Raw genomic sequence first — 16,500 nt, forward strand, 5'->3', positions numbered from 1 at the left:
TATCAGAATGAACTTCTATTACGTAGCTGTGTAGCTTGATACATAAGCTCCATTAATTACACTTACTACTAAAATTTACTTATTTCTATAATTTTAGAAAATAATTGATTGACAGTTCATAAATTTATATTTTATAAAATGAAAATAAGAGTGCTCTGAATTCTATTATGATTGAAAAGCAAGATAACAATATCCTTCAAAAAATGTTTTCATATTACTCCTCACAATTTTTTATATTGATATAAAAATTGTATAAGTATTATTTCACTTAGAATATTGTTGATAATACCTAAATGGTCAATTTAATGTAAAAATTCTGCTGTTTAATGAACTATTACTATATAAATACAATAAGCAAAATTTATTTGATATTACATTATCAAAAAATTGAATTTCGTTTTTTTCCGATTCTTGCAAATACAGTATTGAATAGATTTTAATGCATGAAATGCATCTATTAAAATTTTTATAATTATGAGGAAATAACATTACATTATTATTTGAAATTAATCCATAATAAAATTGCAAAAGAAATTAAAATTTATCATGTAATATATCATTATATAGAAATAAATAATTTAAAAACGACTTAGCATTGTATATATTAACGTAACTTTAAAACCAAACAGTTAGCTATTATTTATTTATAATGAATATGTATATATATATGTATATATACATGTATATATATATATATATATATATATATATATACATATGTATCTACCTGAGTTATCTCGATTACGTGTACAATAGATGACTTCTTCATTTGCACATTTAAGTGTAATCAAAAATTAAAAAAGAAAAGAAATTCTTTCCTAATTTGGTGTACTTTTTATGATAATAAAACATAAGAGAAGTAGGATTACAATAAATATATTATAAAAATGTTCGGAAAATGATTTTGATACAATAGTATGCAATATATATACAATTGAAAACCTTAATATGAAATTTACGTTAATAAGCAATCTTTTCTGAAATTACAAAATAAAGGTTTAATTGTGACTTGATTTGCATAAAAAATATATACATAAATAATTATTAAAATATATTTAAATATCCTTGTTTTTTTTTTTACGATTAAATGATTCAAAATTTAGTTTTTATATTAGATATGATCGATTATAACTTAAAAATTAACACGTGCAATTTGGATACTTTACATTTAAAATTTTAAAATAATAATATTTTTCTCATGACTTACAAAAAATTTACGTCATTGATCATGCCTTTATTAAATAGTAAATTCTATGCGATATGAATAAAAATATTATACATCGTTTTGAAAATCTTTAAATTTCAAAGAGAATATACCAACCACGTGTTTAATTTTCAAGTTACACATACTACAATTTTCCGCAATAAAAATATATTATTACTACAATAGTACTTAATATTTGACTAGCAAATGTTCCTAAAAGTGATTCCCAATCTTATCTACTTCTACTTACGAACAAAAAATTAAGATGTAGAATATTTTTCGCTATGATCAATTCATATAAATACTACTAGATTTTGAAATGCGATTACAAAATGTTTATATATCTTTGTATTAAAGTTGGTAATGATTGTAACTTCAAGTGCTTTTATATAAGTATGATCACTTTTGTTTTGTTATAACATGGGAGACGGTTGTAAGTGATTCCATTTAAAATGGATAGCTTAAAGTGGGTTACCCTGTACAAAATCCCATATAAGTACATAATTTTACCATTATTAGAAATTACTTTATAAATTAAATTCATTTAAATTATAATATGAATGTTACTTGTTTAAATTAAAATAGCATTAGATTATGGATGCATGCTCTAAATAATAAATATAACAATTATCATATGTTTAGGGCAGTCAGTTTCATTTACAATATACAAATTGTTTAATAGAATTGTAAATTACATAGATATAGTACCAGCTTTATCTTTGAAACTCTTAAAATTATATATCTTGTCTAATCATTTCCAGCATATTTAAATTTATGTAAGATAAATACAACGTTAAATATTTTACATTATATATTATCTTTGTATATTAATAACTGATATATTTGCATAATTTATCGTAGCGTGATGTCTTTTGTCTTGTGTACAAGTTAATTATATTACGGAATGCCCCAAAAGAATCGTCTATATAAAACTGTTCAAAAACCAATATTATAGCATATAATAATTTGTGAAGCATGTCATTTAAAAATCAAGATAGGTTCATTTTTACATTTTGTATATTTTCTTAATTTTAATAATTGATAGAAGATATTATTTATTCTAACTATGTAAAGAGTTGTGTATAATGGAATAGAAAAAAATATTATAAAATATTACGAAAAAGTATTCTAAGGTTCCTGATATCACCTTATTATTACTCCACACAATTACTATTTTCAGTCTTCTGATAATACTACTTTAATACTTTTACAAAATTCATAGTTTTAAATGGAAATATATTTCTTCTATACTTTCTTCATACAAGTGTATGTATCACAAAAATTTGATCTTTCAAAAAAAAAATAACAATTCAGAAACATGTATTGGAGGAAAAATCAGCATAAAAGTATAAATTAGCATAAAACTCTTTCACCTTGAATTGTTTTAGTTTTATATTAACCTTTGCACTCCCCGCGTTTTTTTACTAGCTATTGATTAAATAAATCGATTTTTTAAAGAAAATGTGTATTTTCGTTTACAAAATAGAAATTTCTCTGTAACAGAGCCACCGGAGTTACAAAACAAATGATAGAATTCTACATATAGCAGAGCTAACGAAGTGCAAAGGATTAATATAAATATCTTCGAAAACATAAGTGTGTAGTAACATGTAGAACTGTGTGTTTCACTAATGAAGAATATTTATGATACTATAGCAGTACTCTAAAATGTACATCTGTTAAATGACCTAATATTAATTTTGACTTTGAATACTTATTTCATCTGCCCATAAGAGCAAAAAGTATATGTACACGTCTCTCCCTCGCTTTCTTCTTCTTTCTGTATGTGTATGTTTTATGTATGTATATATTTATATAATAGAATATTTTATATTAATATATTTTAGTGCAAAACAACTTATATTGATTTTATATATACTTCTATTGTAGTTATTATTGCATTAAATATCACCTATTACATCAATCTTCCCAATGTATCAACTAATTAAGTGCAAGATTTTATTCTGTTTCTTTTTTTCCTTTTAATGGAAAAAAGAAAGTGAAGTATTTTACACAGGTTGTGACATATGTTCTTCATTTCCATTATTAAAAGAAGTGTGAAATAGGGCACATAACTTTGGCAATATTTATGTTTCAGAATATATTTAGCTAGTATCACTTTTAGTACTATTTTACTAATAAATATATCTCTTTTAAAAGATCTTGCACCGCTAAAAAATAAAATAAATATTTTTGGTAAAAACTTACTTCATTTTACTCACTATTCCCCATAGAAAATATAATTACACAATTATATTAATATATAATTAAACTCGAATACACTATCTTTTAAGTACATTTGTAACTTATAATTTTGCGAATAAAAAATTTGTAAATAATATTATAATCGCACCAGCTATTTCGTTGCATAAGATTCAAAAAATCAACGAAAATAAACTAACATATAAATTCGAGATATGAATTAATGACTTCATACGCTAAGAAGTTGCATTGTTTAGGATTTCTTCTGATGTTTTCTTTCTAATTTATATATAGTGCCGTTTGATTGCCCAAAGACCTACAGTAACCTTCGTATAAATTCCTTCAAAGAGGAAGAAGACTATTAAAACTATCTCTTCACCTTATTTTTTTTTAGAAAATAATTTAATCATGCACAGATGCAGATGTACAGTGGTTATGGTAATCAGTCTAAATAAAGAGCCCTTAAGTACATTCTTTAATTTTCACTACGATTATCTTATATAGAAGTATACTCATATAAAATAAAATATGTTCAAAAAATGATATACTCATATAAACTATACAATGTATAGTATTTTTTTTTATCCTAGGGCAGGATTATTACTATACAAACTATTACAGTTTTTAATGAGTAGATTTTAGAAATTGTTTAAATCGTTGTAGGAAGTACCGTATCATTGACCACATTTTTACTATACGCTAGAATCTCAAATTCCTTTAATTTCTACATATATACCGTTATATCATTTGATGAATTCGATTCAATTAGGTAAGATGATATAAAAAATATATAAAAAACAAAAAGAAAAAGTTAATTTTCATAGAACATAATCTTTTGACCTGCAATAATTATTTTGTTGAATTTTTCGCGACTATTATTTCTTTTGTAAACACTGTAACATACCAAACGTGTATTATAAGGGCTTTTCGAGAAGCCTTTTTTTTTTGCCGATGTTTTGTACTTTTCGAACAAGTACAAAACCATTGCATATAGTGTAAATAGTGACAATAACTCGAATTACCTTCTCTAACGCAAATACTCCTATGGGTTTTGGATTCCTAGGAACTTCAAGTTTTCCACTTTCTTCTCAAAAATAACGTTGCTATGGACGTTACGTTATTTAAGCTTCCTGTAATATTTACAATCGTTATTTATCAAGATCATTTTTATAAAACATTTTTGTCGATGCACGTTACTTACTTCAGGAAACAGAAAGTGTTCGCGAATGGGTTGGGGTTGCTCAAAAGGTGAGCTGCTTATATAACCGGGTGAGGGAGACTCGCTTTTCTCAAGCACAGGAGTAATATTTGCATAATTGGCAGATGATGTTCGACCTTGTTCCACCAAAATATTTCGATCGATTTTATAATATTCCTTTCCACTGCGAGGTCGAAGCGTAGTAGTTAAAGCTCTGCCTCCCAACCTAAGTTTAAGAGAACCAAAAGTTGCCATAATCTTGGTTCACAAAAATTTATATAAAATTATAATTAATAACAGACCTTAAACTATCTGGCGTATCAGATGATGAATGAGAAGATAAGGAAAGTGTCTCGATATAATCAGACATATCGGAGGTACCACTGCTTGTACTTCTGGAGTCAATGTAAGGTGCATTACTCGATATTTCACCAGGGCTATTAAACCCTTTTGTACTTTTCGGCAAACACGTAGGTATATCGGCTTCCGCAGAGGATGATTTAGTGGGTATCTTTGTCTTTTGAAATTGGAATGATAATTCCCTCAAAGGATCGCTAGATTTTGATTTTCTTGGCAAACTATTGTGATAGCATGTAGACGGTGGACTTTTACGACATATCGACAAAGCATTTTGTTTCTTTACCGATGCTACGGACGATGTTTCAAATTCCACAAATTCAGCAGTTCTATGACTAAGAGAACCAGTGGATACTCCCGAGTCATTGCTACTAGAGGAATCCCTGTTGTGACCGGTTTTCGATGGTACGGATGAAGAACGACGAATTTTTATGAACAACGGTTGAGACGAAGCAACCGATATCTGTCCATTCTCTTGACTTATTTTCATTTCCGATTTCATGCAAGATGTATGTGGCTCATTGCTTATCAGGGAAGCTTTATCGGCTTCACTAGAGCACTTATGTATGGTGAGAGTGGACGGGAATGTATGAGTTTCATCGTCTAAGTAGTGAGCTGATTCGGCCGAATAAGATCGTTTTCTTAACAAAATACCGATCGTTCCAGTTGATTCAGCGCCATTGCTTCCATCTAAAAGACGACGTCGAAGATATGGACTAGATAACATCGCCGATCCTGGGACACGATATTCCGAATCGCAACGTTTTTTATTCCCATCAGTTGACGAAGAACCTGACAAAGTTGGATTGCTCGAACTCTTCATACCATTATAAATTCTGGACAGCACTTCTTTGGAACAAGCATTATGAGCTGGTTGCATCGGTAAATAACCAGTGAATGGTTTTTTCGGTACTTCTTTATCTAGATCCATTACTAAATAATCATTATCTCTTTCTTTTACATGGCCACATTTCTGACAAACTTTAAAGGAACTTTCTTCGCTGGATGCTTCTACTTTTGTATCTTTTAATTGATCAGCGAACTTTTCCAATTCTTCTTGTGAAATACCACTTTTTGTTAGAACATCTTTACTATTCTCATAATGTCCTAACGATTGAGTAAAGTCGATATTAGCATAATTTGTTTGCTTCGATTCGGATTGTGTATCGATAACAGGTTCAATATTTTCGTAATTATTTGATTTGCTGCTGGTTACGCATTCACAATTATCATCAGCTTTAGGTTCATTAGCTTGTCCTTTATTTATTCTTTTAGCAGTGGCGTAAATAGAAACATCACCACTGGCATTAACAACAGGCATTTTTCCTTCTCCCGATAGCTTTACAGGGTGTACTGTCACACCCATAGGTTCAATTCCTGCTCCACGTCGACAATACGGTAAAACGAATCCAGCCCAACTCATGACATTGTGGCATGGACAGGCTGACGATGATCTAGGCGATTGAATATTAAGCTTTGTTGGACAACCACATTGTTGCAAGACAACAGCTTGTGGGGCCTGAGGAGTATCATAATTGGGATAGGTTTTTGGTATCGTTAAACACTCCTTTATCTTCCTTGGAGTATCGTAATATTGATCCGTCTGCGGTGATTGTTCTAATAACATGTGATGTCCGACGATAGCTTTCGGAACATCATAATTTTCGTAAGGTCCAACATTGCTATTACGTACGTTACTTTGCGCGTTACTCTTTTGATTGTGCACATTAGTGGTAATTTGTTCGCTCGGTAGTGGCATTGGAGGTTTCTTTGATTTTTTCGTGGCAGTACATTGGGACGGTTTCGGTGGTCTTGGTGGTAAAACATTTGGACTGAGCGACGATCGACGAACATTTTGTACCTGTGAGCTTTTAGATTGAGGACAATGACAATCAACTTGTTGAGATCCAGAATAATCACTATCGTGACTACTGCTGCTGTACGAAGATAAAGAGAGTCGATCGAAAGTTCGTGGTTGGAGGTGGCATGTCAAACTGCTGACGGCACCAGCTGGACTACCTATACTACTTGTACCAGTACCCGTTATCAACGTAGAAGATTTCGATACAGTTCCTAACTTGCTAATACAACTGGCACATCTTTCGAGACCAGTCGTACCTTGACGAGTAAGAGAACAGGTACGCCATTCGCTAGGTTGATCGGGCAATTCCGAAACAGAAACTGTATCTCTGCAGCTATAATCACCTTCGCCGTCAGTTTGTTGTCTACTTTCGGCAGATGACCAGTAAGACGAGCTGCCATTCTTGCAACCATCACAATGGTCTTCGTATGATATTGTTGAAGAGTACACAGTTGAGGGAAAAAAATCGCTTGCTCTAGTCTCAGACCTACTAAATTGTCGGCGAGGACTGTCTTGTATTAATGATTCACGGCCAAGCGGTCTTTTTTTCGTAGATAATTTTCCCTCCGCAGCCAATTGCAATGTTTTAACAATGTCGTCACCCTGGTCCGTTATTAAAACATGAAGGCCTTCGCCACGACCACATCTTGAGCCACCTTCGAAGCAAAATCTTCCCTCGACGACACCGTAACGTCGTAAATGACCAATTTCCCATATTCCAACTAACCTTGGTGGAATACCAACTGTAATACAAAATCGACGATCTTGAATATGTAAATGTGCTGGCCCATTCGTTAGTTTTGCCTTCGACGGTGCAGTGGATATTAATATTAAAAATTGTTGATCTGCAAAGATCAAATAATCATTGCATCAGATCATAAACATTTTGAAAAGAATTTGTTATTTGATAGTGTAGTATACTTATAACGTACCTTCTCCTAAGTTATTTGATATCTTTACTTGCCATTGTATTAATCGTTCTCGCGTATCAAAAGCAAGTACGACAGTTACATCTTGACAAATAATAGCTATTGTGTTTGATTCTTTATCAAGAGTAAAACCACTTTCTACTCCAAGAAAATGTTGCAAACTTAAGGATGCCTTTGTTTGCCCTTGCTTATAACGATCCTTGCTATCTCCATAAAGTTGTAAATGCAAACAATCTAAAAGACAAAAAGCACTTTCATATACCGTATAATCATTTTAAAAATTTATATGTGCATATATCTAATAAGATAATAATATACACAAAAAAATACTATAAAAGACCACATAAAGTGAAGTATTTCAAAATAATAGCTACAAAATCGTGCATTGATATCTTTTACTGGAAGTAGGGTAGTTCAAATTTTTTGTCTCTTCAAATAGTTAATCTCTAACAGATGTGCCAGCTGTCACCAAAAATATCTAAGAAAAGATCCTTCATCCTGATAATAAGCATGAAAGTATTCTTTCAAGCTAACATAAGAGAAAAAGTAAAAATATTCTAGACACTTTTGAACGAATAATACAGTTAACTTTCTGTTTTATTATTTTAAGTTATTTTATCATTAAATAGAATATAATTTTTTAATGATTCAATTTTTTAATTACCAATTATTTTAAAGGATGCTTCACATTTTAAAGATGAAATAGGATCTTATTTACTGAGCAAAGGAAAAAAATTATCTATAAAAATTGGTTGAAAGACATTTGATAAAAAAAGAAAGAGATAAATGTACTCTATGCTTATGTAAGCAAAAAGATAATATTCATATCACGAAAATATCAAAAATGAAAATACATGCAACTTTATAATGCAATCATAACATTTCCTGCTACATATCTCTTACTACAGTACAATGCACTCATGTAGCAGATAATTTGCAAGCTTACACGATCTTTCAAAACAAACAATATTATGCAAAATAATGAAAAGTAGGATTTACCTGCTACTGGTGACAATTTTCTCATTACGCACCATCGTGACTTCCACTGTAATCGAGTAAATATATTTTGTTAGATCTTTATTTAATTTGAATAATTAATTCATAATACCTATACATTCATTAATCAGATTGTAATATTACTAAATCATGAAATTTATATGAATATTGGTCGTAATATTGGTTTCAATAATAAACACACACATATATATAAAGTGCATATTAAATAGCTATACTTTACACAATTCTGATTCATGTGATTGATTGTAAGTCTGGAACCTTTAGGTCCTTTTATATCCTCTATGACTAAAAATAAAAGAGTCAGTTACCCTCCTTGACTTAAATACTTCTTGCTACCCCAATATAAACAAAGGAAAAAGGAATTAGCCTTTCATAACTTGTACTCCACAAATACACACAACATACTTATATCTTAATATATACTCCACTCATACTATATTACTTATATCAATTTATATCAAACAGCAAATGTTTTCTGATAAACTATAAATATTCTTTATTGAAGTGTACTTAAAAAATAAATGAGTAATAACAGAACAACTTTTATAAATTATCTGACTACTGTATATATATATATATATATATATATATATATACTTTTATTCCTTTATCTCACATCAATAAAAATCAAATAATTATTATCATTAACATATATTTAGCAAATTTCTGGAAAATATCTATATCAAGATAAATAGTTTTTTTTTTTAGCACAGATTCATATACATATCGATTATGTGTCTTTCGTGTATTACATAATTTTGCTGAATATAGCAGGTATTACGTGCTCAAGTGGCCTTCAGATAAGCGCCTAATAAATATGACCAAAGGATAGTAGATCTTTCTTTGTTTCTTTTAGGTTCAAAGGAACCGGCGCGTTGCCGCTACTATCAACGTGGAGCAAAGCATCAGAAAATAAAGAAAGATCCTAATGCGATAAACATTACCGTTCATCGAATTGTTGATTATATTGTATTATTTAATGTGACAAAACACGTACTCGTAGATACGTATAAATATAACTCACCTTCTTCCCATCGCGAAACTTGACGTTCCCCTCGATGATACAATTGTTATCCACCATTGTATAAATCCACTAACTCGTTTCTCGATGTCAGATATTTTACTCATCACTTGGTAAAGAGAACGTGATTCGTTATCGCGGCCGCGAGAATTCGCGAATTCGAATTTGGAAAAGTATTATTTTATCGCCAGGCATTGGCTCACTCGTGTCCTAGCGCGTCCTTATATTTCTCCCATTGTCCAGTGGGTGGAAGAGAAATAGCACGCATACGAATCACGCGGTAAAATCCATACTTCTCGACGGTCGAGCCCGGGCATCCATCTTGGCAATGTTGCTTTGCTGCGAGCACTGTTATCCCGTACCGCTACCCCGTACCACTGCGATAGAATGTATCCTACACATTTCATCTCCCTCCTTCCTTCTTTCTTCCCCCGCCACTTTCCTTCTTTCTATCCCCCACCACTCTACTCTACCAACCCCTGTGTAACATTCAACGTTACATAGTCACACGCAAATGCTTTGTGCATTTCGGTAGGGAGCTGCTATATAAAAACAGGACAGAAAAAATTAAGATACCTTAGAAAATCTTGCATCTTGCAGCTGCACTACGATTTCTACGAAAAGTATACAACATCTGATACGTCTTTATACTACATTTTCGGGATATCGCTCTCACAAATAATATTGTTTTTTTTGTTCCCTTGATATAATTTAAAGTAATCAAACGAGAAGAAAAAGACTAATAAGTTATATCGAAGTGAATGTTCTTTTTCGCGTGAAAATATTAAATAATATTATTGTTTAAAATGAATATAAATATAACTTATTGCAGTACTCGTTATATATAAAAATGCGATAAGTGAGTTATCATTTATCTTTAATAGAGAGAAATATTCTACACACATACATGCTATATAATTCCACAACATTCATTAAATATTCAGAATTAAATATTCTATAGAGATGCAATTTGCAGCCACGTCATATTCCCGAATAAAAAAAGATAATTTAATTGTAATCGTCATTTTCCTTTAATATACCCAATGGTAGAAGATTGGTATTTACAAATAAATTAATGTAATAATTTCATAAAATAAAATAAAAGATTAAAATAAAATAAAATCGTGTAAAAATATGATCAACTAATTATTATTAACACATTATTTATTATTCTTTTTATATAAAATGAGTGTAAAAATATTATAATCTGTAAAGTTATATTTGTATAAGTATGTGATTAAAATTATTATTTAATATTATTATTCAGTAATATTATTCAGAAAAAATCAACAAGAAAAGATCTCGTGGCAATGTACTTTGATTTTTATTACATGTCACAAGCCAAATCTACCATATCAGCTAAAAATGTTGACATATCTTAAAGCACTATCATTTATCGTATTATTAAAACATTTGCAGTACTCTCTCTCTCTCTCTCTCTCTCTCTCTCTCTCTCTCTCTCTCTCTCTCTGATCACATACTAATGTAATATTTTATATATAATTATAAATTTAATACTTTAGAGAATGTTATACCCATATTCTCATAAATATTCCTCCTTCCTAAATATTATATTCATATATTCCTTATTGCAAAACTGTTTGGAAAATTTCGTTCTATTTAGCTACCTCATTAATATTTGTTTTCTCTAGATTATCTATAAATATAAGAAAAAACGTTTACATATATAATTTAAGAGATAAATCGGTTTTAATTTTTCGGCTTTCCTTGATTTCTTCCAACCGATATTTATATAATCAGTTATAAAAACTGCATAGACAGTGGAATTATTTTTGTTAACACTCCGTTCTCCAACTTACTCAATCCTGACTTCTGCAACTTAATTCCAGGAACGTAAAATTTTGGTATCTTAAAACCACTTAACCATCTTCGATTAACTCGATCAGCAATGCAACCAACAACTAAACTTTTAATCATATAGCCAACAGTAGACATTTTAATTGCATAAGTCACTCGTCAGCGTATTGCACTTTTAACTGCAATTTTATTGTTGGCAACTCTTTTAGAAATTCTACTGTTGGCTACATTGCTAACGGAAAATCGTTCATTCAAATTCATCGAAGTTTGATCAAAATGACTTACTATATCGGTACATATCTGCTGCAAATATAAAAGTTTTCACAGTTCGACAAAATAAACGCTTAATATGTACTGATATATGGATGATGCACCATTAAAAATGTATTGACAAAGTTTCAAAAAAAGGAATCGTTTAAAAAATTCAATAACATTGTTATTGATTCTAAAATGACTACTATTTGTTTGAGTTACTTTTTTAGCAATAATTTCTCTTTTACAATAATTAATGATAGAAAAATATTAGAATTGTTGTATAAGTAAAGTAATGATAAGACATTGTAAAAAACTTTGTAAGTTGTGCAATAAAAATCTGATTATATATATATATATATATATTAGAATTGTTGTTAATATAAATTAGAGATAGAATAAATATATTTATTTAAACAAAAAAGTCAGATTAGGTTTATTAGTGCATTTCTATAAGATCGCCAACTATCGGCGAAGTCATGAATTAACTAAGTGTCAAAACGTGACATTTTAATTTGTTATACGTCGATTGAAATAATATTCGTTAATTTCAACATGATTGAGGCACCGAGTATTTCTAAATTATTTTTTATATAAATTACACGGTAAAATTACAACGGTAAGCTATGGACAATTTAAAAATTATGGAAACACCTTTGTCAAACATGTTTATTCGTCAAACAGACGTTACGAATTTATAAAGAATATTATTAAAAATTACGATTATATATATTAATATTGTGAAGTTTCCTATACAATTTTTACATAAAAAAAAAACAAAGTATTAAAAAGCAATGATTCGGATAAATCATATACGGATTTCTCGTGTAAAAAATGACCATAAAAAGAAAATTATACGGGAACGTTATCCATATATCTCTGTATTTAAATAAATATACACAAATTATTCTGGAAAGATGACAATTATTATGAGATAATAAAATGTGTAATATATTTATAAAACATCTTCTTAATATCATTTACAATTTTTATTAAAAGTAATTTTTTTAACAGAACCATGTCAACTAATTCGTCAAATATTGGACTAATCAATATGGATAGCTTTATAACAACCAATTCTGATCCAATTGATAATTTATATATTGCTTTGATACAATGCTTCGGAATAATATTATGTGGGTAAGAACTTGTGTTATTTTTCTGCTAGTTTTCCAAGTATAAATACAGTATTATAGAAAATTAAGTAACGTTTAAATCTTAAAAATTATATTATCTTTTAGGTATATCGCTGGAAGATTTAATATTATTACAAAAATAGAAGCAAATGGTTTAAATACTTTTGTTGGTACTTTTGCTCTACCATCGCTAATTTTTACATCATTGGCCAAGTTAGATTTTACGTTGGTCAATTGGAGTTTTTTACTTGCAATATTACTTGCAAAATGTTGCGTATTTTTTACTGTACTCGTGGTATCATTATTGATTAAAAAACCATCGAATTCTGGTCGTGCAGCCCTCTTTGCAATATTTACAACGCAAAGCAATGATTTTGCGATAGGTTACCCTATGAGTAAGTTTATTAAAAAAATATATTCTTAATAAGTAATTTATTTACATCAACAAACTTATTATTTTCAGTTGGTGCCATTTATCAGAAAACTCATCCCGAATATGCTGCATATCTATATCTCATGGCTCCTATATCACTGGCTATCTTAAATCCTATTGGTTTCATATTACTAGAAATTAGTAAACGCACTTTAGAAGAAAATAAATCTTGCTGGTCAATGGTTTATTCGGTTATAAAGGGCGTCGCTTTAAATCCAGTTTTATTTATGACAATCTTAGGCATCATAGGAAATGTAATATTTAGCCATGTTATTCCATCTTTTCTTGCTGCTATTCTCGAAGTACTTGGAAATGCTTTTTCTGCTAGTGCCTTATTTCTTCTTGGTTTAATGATGGTAGGAAAAGTACACAAACTAAAAGGTACAGCTCTAGTCATACCAGGAATATTGATATCAGTTAAACTGTTAGTACTTCCGCTTGTAATTCGAGAATCGATTATTTTGTTAAATGCCGGTGATAATGTTACTGATACCAGAGATTTAAGTACATATGGATTTCTTTATGGTACAATTCCGACAGCACCAGCACTTTTTATATTTACATTACGTTACAATGTTGAAATTGATTTAATAGCATCAGCTATGGTCGCTTGTACATTTTTATCCGCTCCGCTTATGTTCATATCAGCAAAATTAGTTAGTGCCATTGATGCTGGCGTAACACCAGCCAGTTACGCTCATCAACTCCGAGCTTTCTCTTTTGATATAAGTACTATATCTGTGGTAGCTTGTGTATGGCTGCTAATATGTTTTCTTGGTGTGGGTCGCAAATATAAAAGTGTAACACACAGATATACTCTTTGCCTCGTGATCGCTCAGGTTTGTTAATATAAATGATTATACAGACCTATCTATATGTTTAGCATACCCTCTTGTACACATTTATTAATCATTATGTTTTTTTCTTTTTAGTTGATTACTGCGATTGGTACTATTATTTGGACAAAACTCGACGCAGATACTACTGGATCTATTTTATGGTAAATTATTATGAACAAATAATTTACACGATTAATAATGAGATTTCTTTATTAAATATGAATAACTATCTCATTTTAGGTATATCCAATTTGTTTTAATTTCATTAGGTGTATATGGAAGTAGAATATGGACAGTTGCAATAGCAGTAACTCTTCTTTTTTTGAATTCGCATTCATTATCATTTGTACAAAATATGCAAAAATGGTTACTTCTTAGTGGTTGTGGGTATGAAAATATTATATTACATTGATTCATATTTTTAGATACTTTATATTAACGAATGTTACTTACAGAGTAACAGCTTTGATTGTATCTTTAATGTGTATTTGCATAACGCCAAAGAAACCAATCGAATTTGATTTACAAAATCCGAATTTTCAACTCGGCAGGAGTCAAGCAGCTATATCTGTTGCTATATTAATATTTTGTTTTATTGGTAAGAATCATATGTACATACATAATAAAAGAACAAAAATTTTATTAGAAATAATTTAATAAAACCATTTTATTGTATACAGTAACATTAGGTTGTTTAGTTTTACAACAAAGATATCATCAAATAAGAAATGATTTAACCACGTATAGCAATGCAAATAATGAAGAAGAAAGATCTAATCTCAGTAACGATACTAATGGAAGAAATGTTGTTGATGTGGAAGATATTGCATCTCATTCAGAGAGCACCCCAATGTATGTATGAAATTATATTACTTATATACAGGATGAGATATTAAGTTTGTAGATACATAAAATGCTAACATAAATAAATTATTCTTATAGCATTGGTTGTGAATTTCAAAATATTTGTCCTAATTCAATGTGTACTGTAAGTCGAAACAATACTTATCCTTTTGATTGTAATCAAGAAGAAAATGTAACTCCAACAGATTCAGAAGATCCACAGATATTACGACATTTAGTATTCCTCATTCTGCTTTCATGTTCTATATTCATTGTAAGACTTATTTAATATTTACATTTTATTTATAATAACATAATTATGTATCATTATCACAATTAAATTGGACATATTTATATTTTTCAGGGTTTATCAATATCTATTAGTACATTAATTATGGACCAAATGATAGGCATTTATGCAGAATTAGCGTTCTTAGATATTGCATTAAATTTTGGTCAATCATTAATAGCTTTTGCAATATTTGGACTTGATCCTGGCCTTAATAAACTAGGCTTTTGGTTACAGCAACTTAGTCAAAAATGGCGCGGTGGTGGGATAATTTTTTTTTATTTCTGTTTTATATGTATGTTACCGTTGAAGTGTATCATATGTCATATATGATTTTTTAATATTAACAGAAACGGAACTACAATTGCCTCCAGAAGATGCATTGAGTTCAGAAACGAAAGCTATTCGTGAGCAGTTCAATCGATGTCATTTAGCCAAATGTCGAGCAAGGATAGCTATATGTCGACGAAGATTATTGAAAGTGCATAGAGGAGTTTTTACTGGTTGTGATTTAGTAGATTGGTTATTAGAAGCTGGAATAGTCCAAACTCGAGAAGATGCTGTTCATTATGGTCGCTGTCTTTTAGAAAGTAGAACATTGCAACATATTGATGGTACATGCCATTTTTATGACAAAAACTTACTCTATACATTTAGTGCATGATATGTTACGATTAATTAATTTAGAATAACTTCGAAACTTTTAAGTTTCTAATGAAACAAAAACTAAATAGAATTATATTGTTTGACAGCCTAAGACTAATATCGAAGTGTATATTCTTAGMACATTTTATTTTATTATTAATCTTATCATTATATTTATTTATTTATTATTATTTATTGTTATTATTATCATTATTATATAGCATCAAACTTTAATAGAGAGTAGTATTTTAATTTATTTGATTTTTTATTAATTATTTTTCATTTATTTCTCGTTTACTAAGCACCTCAAAACAAATAGTTTATATATTTTTTTAAAATACTAATTATACATGTAATGGGAGATTTAAAGAGAACAAATTTTTATTTTAATATATAAGTAACCAAGAAAGTTCGGGCCGTTTTTAAGTTTCTGTATCATATATCTCTATTGATTAA

General features: G+C 29.5%; 2 protein-coding genes across 3 annotated transcripts; one reads left to right on the top strand and one right to left on the bottom strand.

Moving 5' to 3' along the window:
* Positions 1-1,106: 1,106 nt before the first annotated feature.
* Positions 1,107-11,810, bottom strand: LOC106787999. The gene is made up of 7 exons (XM_014750858.1): positions 11,610-11,810; positions 9,793-10,166; positions 8,751-8,796; positions 7,755-7,985; positions 4,907-7,667; positions 4,608-4,830; positions 1,107-4,536 (listed from the first exon to the last, which is right to left on the bottom strand). The coding sequence occupies exons 2-7, from the start codon at positions 9,847-9,849 to the stop codon at positions 4,528-4,530; spliced, it is 3,327 nt and encodes a 1,108-aa protein (XP_014606344.1). The 5' UTR covers positions 9,850-10,166; positions 11,610-11,810; the 3' UTR covers positions 1,107-4,527.
* Positions 11,811-12,349: 539 nt separating this feature from the next.
* LOC106788010 (integral membrane protein GPR155) lies at positions 12,350-16,364 on the top strand. 2 transcript variants are annotated; one of them, XM_014750881.1, is made up of 11 exons: positions 12,350-12,478; positions 12,874-12,999; positions 13,101-13,390; positions 13,459-14,267; positions 14,361-14,428; positions 14,508-14,654; positions 14,723-14,865; positions 14,948-15,119; positions 15,210-15,384; positions 15,475-15,661; positions 15,750-16,363. In XM_014750881.1, exons 2-11 carry the CDS (start codon positions 12,878-12,880, stop codon positions 16,061-16,063), a joined length of 2,427 nt encoding a protein of 808 aa, XP_014606367.1. In that variant the 5' UTR covers positions 12,350-12,478; positions 12,874-12,877; the 3' UTR covers positions 16,064-16,363. The 2 variants fall into 2 exon arrangements, with proteins under 2 accessions (XP_014606367.1, XP_014606368.1); XM_014750882.1 differs by lacking the exon at positions 12,350-12,478 and having other exon boundaries at positions 15,750-16,364.
* The last annotated feature ends 136 nt before the right edge of the window (positions 16,365-16,500 follow it).

Source organism: Polistes canadensis, unplaced genomic scaffold (assembly GCF_001313835.1).
Source record: "Polistes canadensis isolate GaletaPanama2010 unplaced genomic scaffold, ASM131383v1 scaffold_121, whole genome shotgun sequence".
Lineage (NCBI taxonomy): Eukaryota > Metazoa > Arthropoda > Insecta > Hymenoptera > Vespidae > Polistes > Polistes canadensis.